General features: G+C 47.8%; 1 protein-coding gene across 1 annotated transcript; it reads left to right on the top strand.

Annotated features, from left to right (window-relative positions):
- The first annotated feature begins 650 nt into the window (after positions 1–650).
- LOC149366891 (uncharacterized) lies at positions 651–15,153 on the top strand. The gene is made up of 7 exons (XM_089572156.1): positions 651–751; positions 7,427–7,624; positions 8,570–8,681; positions 9,618–9,899; positions 10,926–11,035; positions 13,244–13,332; positions 14,606–15,153. The coding sequence occupies exons 1-7, from the start codon at positions 651–653 to the stop codon at positions 15,151–15,153; spliced, it is 1,440 nt and encodes a 479-aa protein (XP_089428282.1).
- Positions 15,154–22,133: the final 6,980 nt, after the last annotated feature.

The raw sequence follows: 22,133 nt of genomic DNA, 5'->3' as shown, positions 1-22,133 counted from the left end.
TTTAGCATCGTTATTCGTAGGTTGAAAGTTAATTCCGAGCCTGGTAAGAATACTCCTGCCAGTTCTGGAATTGGCTAATCGCGCTGTTTGAGCCATTAAATGGGCTTCTTTCAGTTCATTGTAGGTGTTATGTATTCCTAACCTCATAAGCCTTTCAGTTGATCTAGGTATTCATTCCGGACTTTCAAATTTGGCGCCACGCGTTGGCTCCGCCCACATTCCTGGTCACGTGGTCCTCCACTTGCGGTATTTTCAAAATCGGCGCCACTTTTTCTCTGGTCCCGACCTCTTTTTGAACATTTTTTGCTCTAATTAATTACGTATTCATCCGATTTCAATTTTTTTTTTTTTTTTGCTGAGCATCCTCACATCGTTCTCTATCGACCACTACCATTCGTTCGACGCCACTTATTCAGAGTTTCCCACAACTGCTGCCGACTCATTTTGACGACACGGTCCCGTCAACATAGCCTAGTAATGCTTTCGCATTAATAAATCCGTTTCAGTTTCAACGTACTGTGGATGATAGGTCAACGCGGCGGGTAGATGACAACGCCGCCTTGAAACGCCTGCGCGCGCAGCCCATTTGAAGCGTATGCGCCGAAGCAGAAGAAGAGAAAGCGAAGCGTCGTTCTCTCTGCGTCGCAGCCATGTTTCGAATCCCGAAGAGCCAGCTTAGCCGACCCAGGGACTCGTCGACTCCCCCGGCCAGCGCCGCCAGCAACCATGCCGAGGGAGAGGCGGCGCCAAGGTGCGTATGAAATAGGAGCATCCTCGTACAGCTATACTCGAATACAACTCAAGACCGTAGCGGTAGATGCCCCTCAAAGGACAACCTCCAGCCAATGACGGCGACCGATGCTCTTGACGCCGCTGTTAATCCCGTTAGGGTGTTGTTAATTCCCTTTCCTCTGCCACTCCGTGCGATGTTACGCAAGCAGGTCAAAGGGGATTAACTACTGTGTCCTGAGACTCACTCGACGCTATTGGCTGGACGGTCCCCTTTGAAGGGCATCTGCCCCTTTAGTCTTGAATTGTATCCGACTGTAGAGGGCCTTTGTGCGCACATAGGCGTCTGAAGCGTTCAACGACAACCGGCAATGACTCGTTAGCGTTCGCGAAAGCTTAAAATTAGGTGACAGTATGTGAGAGTCTGTGTTCCGAAGCTGCTCAGGCTGTCCGATACCCGCAGAAGAAGGCTCTGAACTAAATGTGTTGACTCTAGGTTCTTCTACGTGCACGGAGATCGCAATGCGCAAGGACCTTCTTTTTCCCCTTCCGCATCAATCGAAGTAAGGCCGCCGTGGCCGGATTTTAGTCGCGTGACCATTGGCGCAGCCAAAAGCCACTGGGAGCAACGTCTTGCAATTATTATTTCAGTAAAAATTGATGCTATGCTTTTTGATGTTGATGTTTATAAGGGAGCGACAGGCGCCTTCATTGCTGAGAAAAATTGATTTCAAAACATTCCCGCCACGACTGAAATTTGTGACGGTAACAGTGAAAGAAATTCTCTGACCATCGCTTGTGGGTGGATGGCAGTGTAGGTTGGCCTCAGGGATCTGTGCCCCGAAACGTTGTCGGCGTCACCGTATTTTGCTTGCGAAAACGGCCGATGGTGGCGTTAGCTGAGTTTAATTTTTTTTTGTCTTTTCTACAGCTGGTAAAATCTCAGTTTCCAGGAGGGGTGGGGGTCTATAAATGGAAGGAAGTATTATGCCAGCATACAGGCCAACTGTAGTTTGAGCTTAGTGCCCCTTTCAGATGAAGTTTGGCTAGTTGGCTTCCCCCATTAGGATATGATTTCGTAGCACTGCAAACAACAGGATTAGCATCAAGAAACGGACTTCACGCAATAAGTCACATTGGTTGTAGCGCTATAAAATTTATCGAAATTAAACCTCCCTTAGACAGGAGCTAAAGATTGTCAGGTCTTGCGCGACAGCGAAGTTTTTGGCTAATTTTCGACGCTCCAGACAAACCTCATCTCTCGAATTCCATGGAGGAGAGAGGAAAGGAAGGTGGCTTTCTTGACAACAGAAACAAAGTGAACAAGGGATGGGTGGGGGTGCTCAGGCAACACCCTCTCAATAAAAAAATAGAGAGGGTGTTGTTTCAGGGTGCTTAGCCAACGTTTCGGCAAGATCGGTGGGTGGGTTTGGGGTGGGGGATTCGAAAACAGGATTTGTCTTGGCCCAGACGAATACAAGTCTACTTCTCAACCCCCCCCCCCCCCCCACCCACCCACCACCCACCCACCTAAAACATGGTTATGGCCCTCCGCTGCTGACCCAAAAGATGTGGGTTCGATCCTGGCAGCGACGGTCGAATTTCGATGGAGGCGAAATTCTAGAGGCCCGTGTGCTGTGCGGTGTCAGTGCACGTTAAAGAACCCCAGGTGGTCTAAATTATTCCGGAGCCCTCCACAACAGCGTCCCTCATAGCCTGAGTTGCTTCTGGACGTTAAGCCCCATAAACCAAATCACTAAAACATAGTCGGATGGATTCGTAGTGCATGATTACTATTGGCATAGTGTATCGGCTAGCGTCTGGCATGGGTGGTACCTCGAGGTAGAGAGAGAGAGAGAGAGATGACTTTATTTTGCAGCTCGAGTCCAAGCCTTCTTTTCATCCTTTTTGATGGGGGCTATGTGGAGGCGGAGGCGCCACATAGCACCCTCGAACCGAAGTTCGAGGGTGCTATGTGGCGCCAATGAAATTCAATGAAATTCAATTCAATGAAATAAACTTTCATGTGAAAGTTTATTTCATTGAATTTTACGGTTGCCGCACTGCTCTGGGCCCTCTTGTTACTTGTGACGCGTCTGCGGAAAACTTGTTGAAATGGGGGACGACGAGGCGGCGCAACTTGACAACTTTGCTAAGACACTCGCAGATGAGGCTCCCAAAAGCATTAAAGAAGTGACTAAGGTTCTAGTGGAAATGACTTCTAAATTTATGGAGGCCATTACTGAAATCAAGGTCACAGTAAACAAGCTGAACTCATCTAGTGATGCTGTGCAGACTGAAATAGCAGCAGTGAAGGAATCAATGGGTTTCATGAACACTGCCTTTGAGGACTTCAGAACAGAAGTTAAAACGATGAGGCTAGAACTCACAGAAGTAAAGAAGAACAATCTGGAAATTCAGAAAGAAAACAAGAAGCTGACGAACGAACTGAAAGAGCTAAAAACACAACTAGTTGAACTGAAGCAATACAGCAGAAGGAATAACATCGAATTGAAAGGTATCCCTGAATCTGATAACGAGAACCTCGGTAGCGTCATGACACAGATATCTTCCTACCTACAGGTAGAGCTTTCTCCTGAGGAAATTGACGTGATTCGCCGTGTTCCAACCAAGGCGAAAGGACCTTCCAATGTAATTGTAAAGTTTAAGTCAAGGTCCCCACGTGACAGAATCTTGCAAGCTGCGAAAAAGAACAGGCTAAATACTTCCGTGCTTGGCTTCCCCGAGAACGATCCTGTTTTTGTCAACGAACATTTGTGCCCGGAAAAAAAGGTTTTGCTCGGCAAAGCTATTGGAAAGAAACGTGACAGAGGCTGGAAGTTCGCATGGGTGTCTGAAGGCAAAATCTTGATGAGAAAAACAGAAAGCTCGAAAGTAATGCACATAACTTGTGAAGATGACCTGGAACAAATTGTTTGATTACCAATGCTCTTGTGTTTTTAGTACCTGTTTGATCTTCCAATGTCTATGGTCATAGAAGAAGATGACCTGTTAAGCAGTGACAAATGTACGTCAATATTTTACTCTAATATCCGCAGTGTGAGAAAGAACCTGAACCTTCTAGTGGCTTCTTTGACCAGATATTCCCAATCTTTTGATATTGTAGCGCTTACAGAAACCTGGCTACAAAAAGATGAGAATGTTATGCTTCCCGACTATGTTATGCTATCTCATCCGAGAGAATCAAAAAACCGTGGTGGTGGTGTTGCCTTTTTTGTCAAAAATGGTCTACCTTTCTCGCTTTTGGCACCAGTCACCCTCAGTCATACAGACATAGAAACGCTGTTCATAAAACTGCCCCATTCATTCACTGTTGGAGTTATTTACCGTCCACCAAATTCAAGCCTTTCATCCTTTCTTGATAAACTTGAAGGAATTTTTGAAACGTTTACTACACACTCAGAGCGCATAATTATTGTTGGCGATTTCAACATAGATACAAGTACTGAATGCCACAAAGACTACGTGAACCTGTTAACGTCGTACAATTTCCGAAACATGATTAATACACCCACGCGTGTAACTACCTCCTCTTCATCTATTATTGATCACGTATTAACAAATATACCGACTGGGATACGCGCTGGAGTTTACAGCGAACCCATTTCCGATCACCTTCCACTTTTTGTTACTGTCGACACTGATATAAAACCAGAGCGTGAGAGCAAGAAGTATGTATCTAAAATAGATTATGCACTACTGCATGAAAATATATTGGCCGTCGACCCTAGTCTAATATACCATGATGATGTTGACACAGAATTTAGTAACCTAATAGACATGCTCTCTCAAATGGTTACTAAGTGCAGCAGAAATATTAGTGTTCGCTCTTACGAAGTGCCACTATGCCCTTGGATGACTGAGCCAATCCTGGCCGTTCTAAAAGAAAAGGATACGTGGTACCGCAAGTGGAGGCAACACAAAGATAATGCTTACTATCTAAATCAATTTAAGAGCCTGCGCAATAGATCCGTGTCGATGATGAGGGCACGTAAAAAAGCATATTACACGCGTCTCGTTGAACAGGCTTCCGGCAATACACATAAGCTCTGGAAAATAATAAATGAAGTCGCTGGCAAACCCAGTTTGCGCCGGGTTCTTCCGGAGAGAATAGATCGCAATACTACAGAAATATTCAATTCCTTTTTCACCAATATCGGCCCGTCATTAGCTGCTCAACTTCCTGAATCGCAACAACAATATATTGCATCCAGTCCAGTTCTCAATACTTTTGGAATGTTTGAGATCGAACCCGATGAAATTACATCCATTATTCTCAGCTTACCTGGTAATAAATCTGCCGGACTGGATGGAATTTACCCACGCTTGCTTAAGGACAACACTGATATCTTGGTACCCATATTATGCAAACTTTTTAATCATTCATTAAAATGTGCAAAATACCCCTCCGTACTAAAGATTGCCAAAGTTGTCCCGGTATACAAGGATGGAGACCGATCCAACCCGTCAAGCTACAGACCCATTTCTGTCCTAAGTGTTATTAATAATATTTACAAAAAGATTCTATCTAACAATATTTGCAAATTTTTAGAAAAGTATAACTTACTCTGTCAACAGCAACATGGATTTCGAAAACACTATTCAACGGCATCTGCAGTCCTAAGTTTGACTCAGTTAATTAATACAGCATTACATGATAACAAACTGGCCGCCGTTGTATTTGTTGATTTAAAGAAAGCGTTTGATACCGTCGATCACGCTATTATGCTCAACAAGTTAAACCATCATGGATTCCGCGGTGAAGTCTACCGCTTACTTTCTAGTTACATTGAAAACCGTCAACAAGCTGTAATTATGAATAACATTATATCAGGCCTTCAATATTTAAAGACAGGGGTTCCTCAAGGATCTGTTTTAGGGCCCATGTTATTTTCATTATATTTGAATGACTTGCCGAAGGTCCTAAGTTGCTCGGATATTTTAATGTATGCAGATGACACTGCGATCATAGTTACAGCTGACAACCATGAGGATCTAGAAGCAAAAACAAACACTGAATTGGAAAAAATTTCAAGCTGGTTTTTTACCAACAAGCTAACAATTAATTCAAGCAAAACCAAATATATAGTATTTAGCTCAAGAGGAAAAGTCATCCATAGCAACCAAATTAACATTTTTATTAATGGCCACTCACTTGAACGAACACACTCATTTAAGTATCTTGGAGTCATTCTAGATGAACATCTTCACTGGAAAAATCAGATTAACGCCGTCTGTTCGAAGTTGGCCTCAGGCTGTTACGCCTTACTACAGGCCCGCGATTGTTTTAACACAAAAACACTGCGTACCCTTTATTTTGCACTTATTAATAGTCATTTAACATACTGTATAGAATCATGGGGTTTGACATACAATACTTACCTTGATCCTATCCGGCGATTACAAAAACGGGCTATCCGAATTGTAACACAAAGCAAGTATACCGAGCCAAGTAAACCACTTTTCCAGTTATTAAATATCCTTCCTTTTGACCTTTTGCGCTCTTTAAAGATAGCGGTGTGTGTAAACAACATAGTCAAATATAATCAACCTTTCAATGCCTCCCTGTTTCGCTCATCTTCTCGACTCACAAGAAACCTTACACATAGTAACTTTAATCTACCACCGAATTATAACGTTTACAGCGAAAGATTGGTGCAGTTTTCAGGAGCCAAGGTTTGGAATGCTTTACCCCCAGAAATAAAACAGTCTCATGAAACAAATAGAGCATTGCGAACATACTTTATGAGCCTTATTTGACATATGTGACAATTGTCTTCGGTTTGTGTCTGTTGTACCATGTTGTTCATGAAAGATTTTTTTTTCTGCTGTAAAATGCACATTATTTTATTTTTTCCTTGTTGTATGATGTATTTGGGTCTTTCGCCGTGATTTTGTGCTTTTCATTTTTCACAAGTGCTGTGTCATTGCCTTCATATATTTTGTTTCTGAACCCCACACTAGCCTCTGGCTATGGGTTCAGTCAGTGTTTTGGTAATTTGTATGGCAAAAGTAGAAATAAAATGAATGAATGAATGAATGAATGAATGAATGAATGAATGAATGAATGAATGAATGAATGAATGAAAGTGACGCCGGCTGAATAATGGTACTCGGCCATCCGAAAAACAATATCCTTAACCGGAAGGAAAACGCCGATTTTCATGCTATAGTAAATACGACGCTGACACTATTTACCCGGGAAGGCGGGGATGCAGGAATTCATTTTAAACGGGCGAAATGCGCGATAAGCGACGTAATCTCGGCGGACACCTCAAACTGCGCTGAGAGGGAAGCGATGAAGGCGGAAGAGAAAATGAAAGCCCACGCTGGCAAAATAACGTGTCTACTGCAGTCTGATACAAGTCAAGAAAAAAGCGGCTCTTCCCCTTCAAAGGACCACCTTCCAGACAATGGTGTCGGGTTGTTCTCATGAACCTGGTAGAGTGGCAATGCAGGGAGTGGCATGGCAAAGCAGGGAGGCAACTATCACCGACAGTGCAGGAAGGGGAACCCACCTTTCATCTGCCCCTCCCTGCATTGTCCCACTAGCAGGTTCCTGAGAATCGGCCGCCGCCATTGGCTGGAAGGAGATCTATTGACGGGGGAAAGCAGCTTTTTTCTTGAATTGTATCCGACTGTTTTTCTATATAGCGGTGTATTCTCTCTGGCGCAGCGCTAGGCAGCGCCCTGCCGGTCTGCGGCCCCCGTTCACGCCGTTCCAGGGGTCCGTGGCTGGCGGGCTCGAGCTGCCTCTGCAGACGCGCTTGTCACAGCAGCCCGCGTCGAGGCCCTCGACGGCCGCGTGCTCCAAGACGAGCAGCTCCCTCGACGACTACGACGACGGAGGCGAAGATCGGAGCTTTGGCTACGGGTGCGAAGCGGAAGAGATTGCTCCTTTTCAGCCCTATATATATATAGAACGTTTTACTTCATTCTCACGGATCTCGTCTGAGCCATACAGTGGTAAAGATGCTTCACGCAGTTGGTGGAACGCTATAGCTTTTAGGGCGAAAGTACTCTTACGCTAACCAACACACACCATGAATCTTGTCTCGATCTTTGTTGTGCCGTTGTCTATAGCAACAGCTACATCATGTTAAGTTAAAAAGAAAGCGAATGATTGCCTATGACCAGGACTCGAACCCGAGGAGGCGTGAGCACATCAGCTTCGAAGCCGCTGCGCGCGTGCACTATAGGTTAACGTCGCAGCCGAATACACCTCGTGTTAAACTGCAGCACACTATCGCGCTGTGCATTGCACATCGTCGTATTCATCAATTTATCCACGGCGCAAACAGATCAGAACGGCTTAACCTCGATCAGAACTTAACTTGATTCTAATTGCCTTTTCACACCGGACCTAGGAACCACCAGCAAAGGCGTGGTTCTAATAAGAATGTACACCTTTTTCGCAAATAAAATTGATTCTCCTTAGAATTTGAGGCAAAAATTCGTAAAATAGCAAGGCGGTTCCGAATCATACATTTCACAGGAAATTTGGAAGAGTTCCGAGGCAGGTATGCTCTATCCGCTCAGGCTAGCGACTAACTCGAGCATGCAACCAGGATGCGCGCGTTCACTAACCCTCTAGTGGTCTAATATAGCAGTGGCGATTGCTGTACAAATGAGCTACTTAACTATGTCCAAATCTCGTGAGGACAGCACCCAGATGATGATCGAGTGAAAGCCGGATGCTGTGTGCCATTACACACGAATTTGCTACCGGTTCAATTCACTGTACATCAAAGGTATCCCGTCATCCACCGCGTTACACGAAGTGTCTTCTAATTGTCTTGGTTCTTCCTCCCACCGCCAGGCGGCGGCTACGCGAGCGCCACGTGACCCAGGAGGAACGTGGTGGCGCCTGCGTCGTGGTCGTGGCCCCCGGACCGGCGGCCGCTGCTGCCGCCGCCGCCTCCAGGCGACAGGTCAGCACTCAATTCACGCCCGCCAACGTGGCTGAATTCATACTAAGCTGCACTCATGTCTGTCCCTTTATTAAGGACAGACATGACTGGCTCATGCTGTCGTCCGTTAGCAGAGGGTGTCACACGCGTTTAACTCGGGAACTAAAGAAAGATCGAATAAAAACCAATGGTTGCTTCCGATAGAGGAGGAAAAAATGAAACTAGAAGCCAAGCTTGATGACTGTAGGTTAATTAGTGAATTAATTATAGGCAAAAATGTCGAAATTGCGTCGAAAGCGCGGACGTCGATATAGCCACGGGAACGGTGTGACGTCACATCCACCGGAAGTCGTCACAGCATAGTGAAAATTATCACAGAATGGACGGGAAAACGTCGGATTTGTGTCAGATTAGACGGAAAAACGGGTAATTAAGCGTAATTAACACTTAAGATCCCCGAAAGATGTATAATTTGGATGTCGTATAGCCTAGGGAACGGTGTGACGTCACATTTTCCCCACGGCACGAAATTTTCTCCACGGCGACATTTTATCACACACTCTCTGTCATAATCGCACTTTCCCACATTTATCTTAAACTGCGATTGTGACAGATAGTCGCACTTTCACACATTCATCTTAAACGCGGCTTCGATCCCGGCCAAGGCGGTCGAATTTCGATGGAGGCGAAATTCTAGAGTAGCGTGTACTGTGCGATGTCAGTGCACGGCAAAGAACCCCAGGTGGTCAAAATTTCCGGAGCCCTCCACCACGGCGTCTCTCATAGCCTGAGTCGCTTTAGGACGTTAACCCCCACAAACCAAACCAATTATCACAACATAGCACAACACAACACAACGATCGGTGTGTGTCCTCGTTCTATGTGTCCCGTTTGTGTTTTTGCGCTGTTACTTGAAGAACAATAATCACACACCCGCACGTGCATGCGGCGTTGCAGAACCGCCGCCTCCGGCCTCCGACCCCGGTGGAGGGCGACGGCTTCCCGACCATCACGGACCAGCAGCGACAGAGGGCGCCCACCGTGGCCTCCCCGACCACCACGTACGCCACCTCTTCCTCGTCCGTGGACACGGCCACCACCGGCCGCAGCAGTCGGGGCACCACCAGGCGCAGTGTCCCCGAAGGGGAGGGAGGAGGACAGGAGGGCAGCCGCGGTGGCCGCAGCGCAGGGAGCAGCCGCACGGGAGACGAATCGGACTCCCGGTGGCGCTACTACCAGGCACGTTTGCAACGCTGTATTGCCCCGTGCTCATGCTTACTTATAACCTCTTTTTTTTAAAGGCGAAAGCCGTAGTGAAGGGCTCCGGAAATTTTGAACCCCGGGCGGTCGAAATTTCCGGAGCCCTCCACTGCGGCGTCTCTCATATCCTGAATCGCTTTGGGACGTTGACCTCAATAAACTAAACCAACCAAACCTTTAATGGCTCATACTGTCGTCCGTCTGTTAACAAAGCGTGTCACAAGCGTTTAACTCGGGAACTAAAAAAGATAGAAGAGAACCAATGGTTGCTTCAGATAGAGGAGGAAGAAATGAACCCAGAAGCCAGGTTTGATGACTGCAGAGTAATTAATTAACTAATTATAGGCAAAAATGTCGAAATTGCATCGAAACAGCGCGGACGTCGATATAGCCATGGGAAGGGTGTGACGTCACATCCACCGAAAGTCGTCACGGCATGGTGAAAATTGTCACGGAATGGTCGGAAAAACGTCGGATTTGTGTCACATTAGATGGAAAAATGTGTAATTAAGCGTAATTAGAACTTAAGATCCCCGAAAGATGTATAATTTGGGTCTCAACGTAGCCACTGGAATGGTGTGACGTCACATCCACCGGAAGTCGTCACGGCATAGTGTCCTCGGCTTTCGCCTCTCAACACTTAAGTCGCCAAAGTGTCCTCGCAATTTTTGTAGTAATAACTTAACTAAACATTACCATTTGTCTTTTACCACTTCATATGTTGGCATTGAAAAAAAACGGATATCCGGATATAACAAACAATTTGTACCTGATATGGCGTATATTGCTAATGACGATATATTCTTTAGATATTACTAACTCTCAATAATCATTCGCTGTCTCAGCGTTTTGCTCTTTTCTTTTCGACAATGAAAGTTTAAGATATTGTGCTAATAGCATCGGCCCAGCAAGGTCACACTTTCTCTTGTATGAGGTGTACGTGACTCCTTGGGACTGCCAGGTGCCCTGTCTGAATGAATGTTCCGCTGTTTTCAACGCACGCAGCCCAAAGTCGGGGCCCGCGTGATGCTGGCGGTGCTGGTGGGCTCGTCCCTGTTGCTGCTCGCTCTTCTGCTGGCCTACAACACGGAGCTGGAGAAGAGCGTCATCTACAAGTGAGGAGCTCCACCTGTACACAGCAGTCGCTGAGGGGCGCTCGAACTACGTAGGTGATATACGTGTAACGTGCGGGACATGCGTCCGTAGAGCAAGGTGGGTAGACTGAATTAGTTGAAGGATGCAAACATATACGAGGGGGTACCCAAAAGAAACCGGCCTAAATTTTTTGGTCGGCAAAGCTTCTGTGGTACCGCGTTTTGCCACTAGGAGCGCATAGAACGAACATTCCAGAGTCAGTAAGCCGAGTGCCGTCGTTGAAGGAGGTCAGACTAGTTTAGGCAGAGTTTTAGAGTGACGACTGTTTTGTGTCAGTGTCGTTTTTGCAATGGCTGATTTTCGTGAACAGCGTGCGCCGGTGAAATTCTGAATTTTGCTCGGAAAAAGTTGAATGGAAACTCTTGAAATATTAAGAAAGACGTACAAGGACGATGCTATGGGAACAACTCAAGTGTTCCTGAATCGAATCCTGAATCAAAGAAACAATCATGCCAATGGAAAACTTCAAATTCACCTCGCCTCAAGAAAGCTCGTTAGGTGAAACCAAACCTCAAAACAATGCTGATTTGTTTTTTCGACGTGAGAGGAGTCGTCCATTGAGAATTTGTTCCGCAGGGTCAGACAGTTAGCCAGGCTTTCTACTTGGATGTTTTGAAAAGAATGGGCAACAGTGTGCGGTGGAAGCGACCAGATTTGTGGCGGTCGGGTAACTGGTTTTTCCATCATGGCAATGCCCCTGCTTACACAGCCCTGTCTCTACGACAATTTTGGACCAAAAATGGCATGACCCCTATTCCTCAACCCTCATACTCTCCCGACCTTGCCCCGTGCTACTTTCTTTGTTTCCTAGAATGAAAAAATAGGTGAATGGAAAGCGTTTCGCTGATGTTGCTGAGGTGGAGAAAAAAACGACGGAGGCACTGTCAAGCATCACAAAAGATGAATTTAAACAATGTTTTGAAAAATGGAATGAAAGATTCGACAAGCGTATCATTGCAAGTGGGGAATACTTTGAAGGAGGTTGAAGGTCTGTGCTTAAAATGTGAACAAATAAGTTCAAACAAAATTAAGTACGGTTTCTTTTGGGTACCCCCTCGTATACACCTTCACCGTACAACTGAAAGGGTCCGATTCTTCGTATACAGAAAGAAACAGTCTCCGCCGTTCCAACTGCCACAAAGGGACCAGTCCAGGAAGCGAGATGTAGAACCGTGAGCAATAAACGTGTCCAATATTATCGGCCAAAAAATTTTGAAACTTAAAAAATTATTAGATACTGCTATGGAAATATTGGAGGTTATGGTCCAGGCTTCAGATATGCAGCAAAAGCTTTCTTTTAAAGTGTTTCCATTGATCGCATCGAGCAGTTAAGGAGGAGGAGGAGGATGTAGAAGAGGAAAGGCAGGGAGGTTAACCGAAAGAATAATCGGTTTGCTACGCTACACGGGGGGGGGGGGGGGGAGGAGTGAGGGGATAAAAAAAAGAAAGAAAAAGGAGAGTAACAGAAAATTGAAGTCACTCTAAAACGTCACTGTTCGTTAAAGTCACAGCCTATCGTGCAGGCTAGAAGTTCTCAAGAAGCGGAGCAGTAAGCTGCCATATAAAACCGATGGGGAGTGATTATTGCGATAGCAAAAAGGTTTATAGAAAAAAAAAATTCGACGACTGCCGTCGGGTGACCTGCGGATATATTGATTGTTATAGTTAAGTATTCCATTATATAAAACAACTGCGTTCATTTCATAAAGTCTCTCGCTCGAAAATGCACTTTTCCAAAATTGTTGGTTATGAGAGGGAACGAACTTCTTGCTCAAAATTCCAAATTTTTGGGCTATTACTGCAATAGCCTCTGCATATTACATGCCAAGAGAAAAACTACCTCAAAAATGAAAAAAAAGCTATGCTTTTCAAAAAAATTATTGAGTAATCAATTAGCGGATGCTCAAACATTGTTCTCTATCACATTGCTCACGACTGCACATAAAAAAAGTTGTAACTGTTCATGTCAATATTTTTGCTTCACGTCTTCTCAAATCGTATCTATCTTTCCCCTCTTTATATCGAAAGACATATTCATGTCCTCACTTTTCCTCCTTGCACAAGTCCAGCGCCTAGATGGGGTCCAACAGGCAATCGTGACGCATATTAACAAAGTCACCATTCTCCGAAGTACTGAACCGCGATCTTCTCGCTCTCTCCCATCGCAGGATGAAGGCAGTGTTCGACAAGGCACTGCGCAGGCGTCAGATTCGCGGGAACGCAAATTTCACGAATTTAACCAGCATCGAAGCCGGCGGTGAGTGCGTCTTCTGACGTGCGCGGTCCCAAAGATAACAAGTGACAGTAAGAGATCCTACTCCAACGCTTTCCTCCACAAGGGTGCTATCTGGAGGCTCCCCTTGAACCATCACCACACATTTATGGCACAATCTCCAACGCTTTCATTCTCTTATTCGTAGTGCTACTCCAGATGGCGCGATGTCCTCCCCATAAGGTTGGAGGGTGGGCTGCCCGGACCACGTGATGGTACAAGCTATATTGTCGAGAATGCCTGTTCCCCCGAGTCTCACCATATTCTCACAGACTAGCAGTTGCCGAGTTTCGGGAGCGTCCTTTTAGAGACCCACATTACTCAGGCTCACTACAGTGCCCCATGGCTGCAGAGGACATATAATTTAGAGGTTCACTGCTTGACCTAGTTAATTAATATTCTTATAGGCTAGCAGTTGAGCGCCTGAGTTTTCGATATAGCGGCGTACTCGTACATAGGCCACGACAGCGCTTATTACGAGAAAAATCCTCTACACAACCTGCGCTGTAGAACAGTGTGTGTTGACAGAAACACGCCCCAACGTTGCCATGATGCCCTGAGATGGGCGCATGTTTTTTTTTCTTGCGTGCTTTTCAGCGTGTGCTTTTTTAAAACGAAAAGATGGAGGTCTAAAAATTATTAGACGTCGGCAGCGTCAGTCTCAGCCTCCACAAAGCCCCACCTCCTCTCCCCCTGGTGCACAATGTCATAGACGGACATTAAGTTAAGCCAACAAACACTGTTGGTTTCTCTGCTTGCTTTGACGACGTACCCTGTTAACGTACGCTGAGCCTTCAATTGCGCTAATATCTGGCACAGAAGTTAATGACATATCCTATTCGAAACAAGGGGAAGACATGGGCTTGGGCAGGGCATCTGATGCGAAGGCAAAATAACCCACAGTCATTAAGGGTAACAGACTGGATTCCAAGGGAAGGCAAGCACACCGGACCATACCAAACCATAAAACACTATATCGTACCATACCCTAACGGGCCACATATCATACTATACAGTAACAAACTGTTCTATAGCAGAGCATGCCAAACCATATCGTAGAGTACCATAAAGTACCATACCTAACTATACCGTACCGTGCTATACCGGACTATTTCGGGCCATACCATACCACACCATACTTTTACTTCTTTAATGGCACGAACCCTGACCTGACGGGCAGTGTTCACCTAGCGATCCCTTCCTCTGCACATGCAGCCATGGCACTTAATAACGTTCCTTCCGGTTCTTCGCTCCGCAGGGGACGATGACGGGTCGGGCGCGTCCCTGGGTTCCACCGCAGTCGAGACGACGACGTTCACGGACTTGCCCGAGAACGCCGAGGAGTTCGAGAAGCGCCTGCGCCAGATGGTGTCTCGCTTCTGGACACCGCGAGGCGAGGACGACTACGCCGGTAACGGCGGCCTCGGCTTCGACCCGCAGCGCACGATGGCCACTCGCCGAAACTGGCGCCACCGGAAAAACAGACGGGACGACGACGACGTCGGCGGGCCGCCACCGATCCCGCGGGTCCGCGATGGCGACGCGGTCCCGGAGCAGCCCGACCACAACGAGGAACCGACGGAGCCGCTGTCCCTGCCGTACGCGAAGGACGCGCCCAATCCTGGCACCAACTGGTTCCTGGTGCAGGCTCGACGACGGCACGGACGCCTGCCTGACACGTACTTGAGCGGCAATGACAGTAGCAAGCGCAGCGGCAATGGGTCGCTGGAAGACGGCGCCGAGATCGAACAGTTCTGGCAGGAAGGCGACGACATGGACGAGGACGATGCCAAGCATCGCCTTTGAAGCTGCCACGCCGACGGAGCCGGCCTTCATAAGCGCTTTGCTTGACTGATGGCTCCGCTCTCATTTTTCTTTTCTTCTTCTTAATTTGAAGAATTCAGTTTCAGCGTGGTGTGTGTTTTGAATCACGATTTGGTTATCTCCTGACGCGCGTAGAAAGTTTGCTTGATTGTTAATACATTATACTACGCAGCGTCCAGCGATTCTCCCGTATCACATCTATACTTTCCACCTCGTTGGACCTAGATGAAGAGCACAATGTATGCCCTATTTCTGCTCGCACAGTAAAATATCGAAACCCCTCGTTCAGTTGGCAGTAGCTGTTGGGACCGCATTACCATAAAACCTCGTCAGGCGTACAGCTTATGGTTTCTCAAAGCAGCTTTATAGTAGCGTTTTCATCGCGGATAACTCCTCATAGTAGTTGAACCTTTTGTTTTGATTGATCAGTGCCTTTCTATATTTGGGCCAATAATTTCTAGGCGTTTTTTTTATGCTTATTACGTGCTGAAAGATAGGAGATCTTGCGTTCTGTACTGGATAGTTTGTTCTCGATTTATTTTTCGTGCTTGTACCTGTGAGCTCTTTCTATAGTTTTGTTGTTTGCTTCAAAAATATCCCCCCCCCCCCCCCCCCACCCCCAAATCCTATGTAATGCCGCCTGTGGAGTAAATAAATAAAAAATGCAGCCACCTATGTCAACTCAGTGGCGTTTCATACCAGGATATGCTACGAACATAAATACTGACCGCGTCGAATACAGTTTTTTGTTTGAGTACTGTTTGTGTAGTTTCTTTTTATTTTACAGCATCAATGCTGCACGACATTGCAGAAGCCTAGAAAGAATTAGCATAAAGAAGGACGAGTGCCGAAGAGTTGATAATTTTTAACTGTGAAACTGGAGAAGACAAGAGTTCCTTGGAATGAAAGATCAAATAAGTCATTACTAGCAGGAATCAACACTGACGGCTCATTGCAAGGCCAAATACTGAAATTCAAGTTCAGTTAATTTGGCCACCTAATGCGAAAAGAGTCTTCGCTTGAAAAGAACTTGATGCTGTTAAAGATTGAGGCAACAAGGTGAACGGGACGGCAGATGATGAGATGGTTAGATGGCATCACCGATGCAATGGAGGCGAAATTATGCGAACTCCGGGAGGCAGTAGAAGACCGCAAGGCCTGGCATGCTGGGGTACATCGGGTCGAGAGGAGTCGAACACGACTTAACTGCTGAATAACAAAAAAATATACACTGATGGCACCATGCTCCCCGTGTAGCACAAACTCACGGGCAGAAACTTCGCACTTTTTTTTTTATCAAGCATCGCAGAGAAGCACAACTTGTCTTTAATCTAAGGTTTAATCCATCGACGTGCAGGCCCTGGCTGAAACAGCGCCGTGGCGTTGAAAACAAATAAAATTAGGATAAGCTCCGGTTCAGGAAATTAGAAGAAAAATTTTGCCCCACGTTGCTTTTCCTTTAATTTCGACGAGAGAGAAAACTGAATTAAATGGAGTGGTTTTATATCAAGCCCTGGTGTGGCCATATTTGGCTGTAATTGTTCCGGTTCAGGCACACGTGTCGCCTCCACTGTCCTTCTCAAGGCTTATGTAACGCACGAAGGGTGGTCACTGTTGCTTCTGGAACTCTAAATGATGGACCAACATTCCTCTCAACAACAGAGATACAGTAAAATTATGCCTAAGGAGGTAGGCCTCCACCCGCGCCAGTGCAGTATCGCTGGTCCTCTCAGCAATAATAATATAAAAAAAACGCATTCAGGATTAAATTTCTGAGCAGGTGATAGCCACACAGGCTCTCAAAACAGTAGCTACGAAGGTTGCCCGACGTTGTGCTAATCGCTATGCGCTAGCTCGAGAGTGAGATAGAGAGATATATTTAGAGAGGCGAATAGAGAGATGTCGGCACGAGAAATCCTTATATAGCTTGCTACTCGTACTAGGGTAGGGGTACGTAGAAGAGAAGAAAGAAGGTTATAACGGGTGGCGATATGGGTAGAATAGAGATAAGGATATGTACAAGTACACTTGGCGAAAAGTACACTCGGCCAGCTATTCCACACGGGGAAGCAAGAACGGGAAAGCAAAAAGAGTTACGGTGCTAATGGAGGGCGATGATGTCATAATACAAAAAATTGCTTGAAGTAGTGTGGGTTATAGCGGAGACCACGCACAGACTGGGTGGCACTCATCTCGCGTAGACGACGCGTTCCACATGCAGCACATGTCTTCCGCAAATAGCATGTCATGCACATACACGCCAGTTCTCACTCCGCGCACAGTTGCAGAGAAGAGCTCTGCGCACTGTCATATCCTGGCAGAAACGCGTGTGCACTCATACCACCACAAACGCGTATGCAGATGTGTTGTCCGCACAGTACACTATCTAGGCGCGCACAGCACAGCACGTGCAAGTGTCACAGACGGGAATCTAGGCTTATTTCGCATAAAAACCTGAAAAAAGCCTTCACTGAGCACGAGCCCTCAATCATTTTCCCCCTGGCGCCTAGGGTAGTTTCCTAATAGAGAGGGTGTCCGTCCAACTGTGTGAAGGTATTTTCTAAGGCCCTCCTCGCGATAGTGTAGTGATGTCACTCGCAAATAATATTGTTACGGTGCGGTATCGACTTTTTAACGACGCACGCGGCTCTAATTGATTGCGCCACCGGCCTTCTTCGTTTGGACTTGCCGCTCTGCTCCGAAAGCGCCGATACCAAGCCGCCTCGCTTACGTGCCGCTGAATTTACTCGCTTGCCGCGTGACGCTGCAGTCTATGTCCCTATGTTCCCGTTTCCCGCCGTTCCTGATGGTGTCTACGTCACGTACCCAATCAAGGACGTTGTCCTCCAGCGTAACGTCATCCTTCCACACACAGTCCTGACCGTCACCGGCAACCGCACCTACCTTCCGATTCTGAACTTCAGTCTCTCTCCCCAAGTTTTACCCTGTGGCATCGCGCTCGCTGAACTGTTTCCATTGGCCGAATGTACAGTTTCTGCTGTAACAGCTGTGCCTAACGCTGATCTCCATGCCCTTCCCCGCTCGGCCGCTTCACGCCCGGACCCTACTTTTGCGATGCTCGCGGCGGATTTGCCACCTGACCACGCCAACGCCCTCTGCACCCTTTTAGCTTCCTACAGTGATGTCTTCGATTTCGGGAATCGTCCTCTTGGCCAAACTTCTGTCGTGACCCATCGCATCAATACGGGCGATGCCAGCCCTATACACAGAAGGCCCTATCGTGTTTCTCTTCCTGAGCGCCATGTCATCCAAACCGAGATGGACAAGATGCTGGCGAACAACATTATCGAGCCTTCTAGCAGCCCTTGGGCATCCCCTGTAGTGTTGGTCAAAAAGAAAGATGGCAGCTGGCGCTTCTGTGTCGACTATCGTCATCTTAATCAAGTAACGAAGAAAGACGTCTATCCTCTTCCGAGAATTGATGACGCCCTCGACTGTCTACATGGTGCCAGCTACTTTTCTTCTATTGATCTCCGTTCAGGCTAATGGCAAATCGCTGTTGACGAACGGGATCGTGAGAAGACTGCCTTTATCACCCCCGATGGCCTGTACCAATTCAAAGTTATGCCTTTCGGCCTCTGCAACGCTCCTGCCACCTTCGAGCGCATGATGGACTCGCTTCTGCGTGGCTTCAAATGGACAACGTGCTTGTGCTACCTAGATGACGTTGTCGTTTTCTCCTCAACGTTCGAAAGCCACATACGCCGTCTTGCTACTATCCTTGCGGTCTTCCGTCGCGCTGGTCTCCAACTGAACTCCAAGAAGTGCACCTTTGGCCAGCGCCAAATTAAGGTCCTCGGCCACTTGGTTGATGCGTCTGGTGTAAAGCCCGACCCTGATAAAGTTCGTGCCGTTCGTGAGTTCCCCACTCCCCGTTCCTCGAGCGATGTGCGCAGTTTCCTCGGGCTCTGCTCGTATTTTCGCCGGTTTATCCCGAACTTCGCCGACACGGCCCGTCCCCTTACCACCCTCCTGAAGAAGGATGTCCCTTTCTCCTGGGGCCTTGACCAAGCTCGCTCCTTCACGGCACTTGTTGCGGCCCTCACGGCTCCACCTGTGTTGGCCCATTTCGACCCATCTGCGCCTACGGAACTTCGCACAGACGCCAGTGGCCATGGTATTGGTGCCATTCTTGCGCAGCGGCAACACGAGCACTTTCGTGTGATTGCTTACGCCAGCCGCCTGCTCTCTCCTTCCGAACGTAACTACTCTATTACGGAGCGGGAGTGCCTTGCTCTTGTTTGGGCGTTAACAAAATTCCGCCCTTATTTGTTTGGAAGGCCCTTCTGCGTAGTTACGGATCACCATGCTTTGTGCTGGCTGTCCTCTCTTAAAGACCCTACAGGACGTCTGGGTCGCTGGGCCTTGCGTTTGCAAGAATACACATTTAATGTTGTCTACAAGTCCGGCCAGCTGCACCAAGACGCTGACTGTCTGTCCCGCCATCCTGTCGATCCCCCTGACTCCCACACACGTGATACCGACGACTGTGTACTGTCCGTATCAGACTTTCTGAACATTGGTGACGAGCAGCGCCGTGATCCAACTCTGCGCCTCATAGTCGACCGCCTCCGCAGCGACCCTTCCGATCCTGCTCTACGAATGTTCGTGCTGCATCACGATATTTTGTACCGGCGCAATATGCACCCAGATGGCGCCGACCTCCTGCTGGTCGTCCCGACCCATCTGCCCTTCACAGTACTTGCCCACCTTCATGACGCTCCTACTGCCGGGCACCTAGGCGTCTCACGCACGTACGACAGCGTGCGCAGGCGGTTCTTCTGGCCTGGCCTTTACCGCTCTGTCCGCGGTTATGTTGCTGCTTGTGATCAATGCCAGCGCCGGAAAACGCCCCCACTTCCACCCAGTGACCAGCTTCAGCCCATCGACATCCCGACTGACCCATTTTTCCGTGTTGGTCTCGACCTGCTTGGTCCTTTCCCCCCATCAACATCCGGGAACAAGTGGATTGCCGTTGCGACCGATTACACTACCCGGTACGCTATCACGCGCGCTATCCCTACCAGCTGCGCCTCCGATGTCGCCGACTTTCTTCTCCATGACGTCGTCCTACTTCATGGCGCTCCTCGTCAACTGCTTACGGATCGCGGCCCCTGCTTTCTTTCTAAAGTGGTCCACGACCTTCTGCGCTCCTGCTCTACCCGCCACAAGTTCACGACGGCCTACCATCCTCAGACCAACGGCCTTACTGAGCGTCTTAATCGCACCCTGACGGACATGCTGTCTATGTATGTCTCAGACCACCATCGAGACTGGGACGTCAGCTTACCTTTCGTGACGTTCGCCTACAATTCCACACGCCACGATACCACCGGCTACTCTCCCTTCTACCTGCTCTTTGGCCGCGACCCGTTGCTACCCTTCGACAGCCTCCTGCCTCACGACCCTTGTACCAGCAGTTACGCTGGTGACGCCATTGCCCGAGCTGACGCCGCCCGCCAAATCGCTCGAGATCGCCTCGACGCTTCACAAGTCGCTCAAAAACGACGGTACGACCTTTATCACCGTGACGCCCATTACCCTCCCGACTCCCTCGTACTCCTCTGGCTCCCTGCGCGTCGTGTGGGCCTGTGTGAGAAGTTGCTGCCTCGTTACGTGGGTCCTTACCGCGTCTTGCGGCAACTGAGCGATGTCACCTACGAGATCGCGCCCCTGCAACCCCACACTCCTCGTGCGGCCTCCTCTACACAGCTCGTACACGTCGCCCGTCTTAAGCCCTACCATCCAAACCCACCATCTTAGGACACCCAGGGACTGTGCTTCCTTCCGCCCGGCGGAGGAGGGGGGGTAGTGTTACGGTGCATAGTTGCTAGGAGAAGACGACGTTGTTTTGGGACGTTCGGCAGTGAACGACGACGAGGACGTGGCAGTTTGTGCTGGAGTGATTTAGCTCGGTGTGCCTTCTGACTGTGGCCTGTACCGTCTGCCGCTGGGCTAACCCCCCGTAATAATATGATGGATTGTTTCCGGATGGCTGTATAGTTCAAGTAGTTCAGGCTAGCATTAACTCCAATCTTGTGTAGGTAGTAGCTTTTAGTGTACGCTGCACCAAGCCGCAACCGATGAAACAAAAGTTCTTTGAGCTCGCATAGCGTTTGAAGGTACGTGAAGTCGTGAACCAGCATCAAGACGAGAGATGCGGTCCTTCTGGTGGTTCACATCGTGGGTTGTTGTGCTTCGTTACTGAACCTTTCCTCATTTACAGTTCAGGAACAGTAGTCGAGTTTTCGAAGCTTAATAACCCGCGTTGTGGTTGTGGTGGTGCCACAACAGTATAGACCAGAGCTGCTGCTGTTTCCTCTCCAGACATACCCACTAGGGCGGATTGTTTGGTGAGGAATGCCAAAGAAAATGATTGAAATTAGGGCAAGGGAAAACCGTATATCGACGGGAATGAAATAAAAAAAGAGAAAATAAAACTGAAACTGAAATTATCATAGAATTGTTTGGAAATTAAAGAAACAACAGTATAGAAAAATCTGGAACAATTTTCAATGCAGTTAACAAGTTGTTGTATTTGTGCCCTTGGAGAAGTTGGCTTCTTCTTCTCCTCGGTAAACATGGCTTGCTGCGTAGTTTTCATTGTCTTCCTTCGCCGTCTTGCATTAGCTTTTGTGTCTCGGTTCTTTCAGAAGTACAAACTAACCCAAGTTGCCTTTCATAATTAGCCTTCCAACATTTCTTTTGCACGTAATTTAGCTTATTCCGTGTGATTTCGGTATTCCTGTACGTTTTCAGCACCATGAACCTTCATTATTTCATGCTTGGCCGGTGCACCTGCGTGAGCACGTGCCTTTCTTGCAACGAAGAAGCGAGAACGTGCGGTCGACCGAGCGCGTGCCGAACAGAACCTTCCGGCTGCCTTCTCCACTTCGCTGACGTGTGCCGACGCGGAAGGACCAGGCAATGCCTGCCGAAGC

Source organism: Amblyomma mixtum, chromosome 1, assembly GCF_055824585.1.
Source record: "Amblyomma mixtum isolate Tamu chromosome 1, ASM5582458v1, whole genome shotgun sequence".
In the NCBI taxonomy this organism is placed as follows: Eukaryota; Metazoa; Arthropoda; class Arachnida; order Ixodida; family Ixodidae; genus Amblyomma; species Amblyomma mixtum.
This window is presented reverse-complemented; position numbering and strand designations above follow the sequence as displayed.

Coding starts and splice junctions, on each gene's coding strand:
- LOC149366891 (XM_089572156.1), top strand. CDS start 651: ATGTTTCGAATCCCGAAGAGCCAGCTTAGCCGACCCAGGGACTCGTCG. Junction 752..7,426: donor GAGGGAGAGGCGGCGCCAAG/GTGCGTATGAAA, acceptor TCTCTGGCGCAG/CGCTAGGCAGCGCCCTGCCG. Junction 11,036..13,243: donor GAGAAGAGCGTCATCTACAA/GTGAGGAGCTCC, acceptor CTCCCATCGCAG/GATGAAGGCAGTGTTCGACA.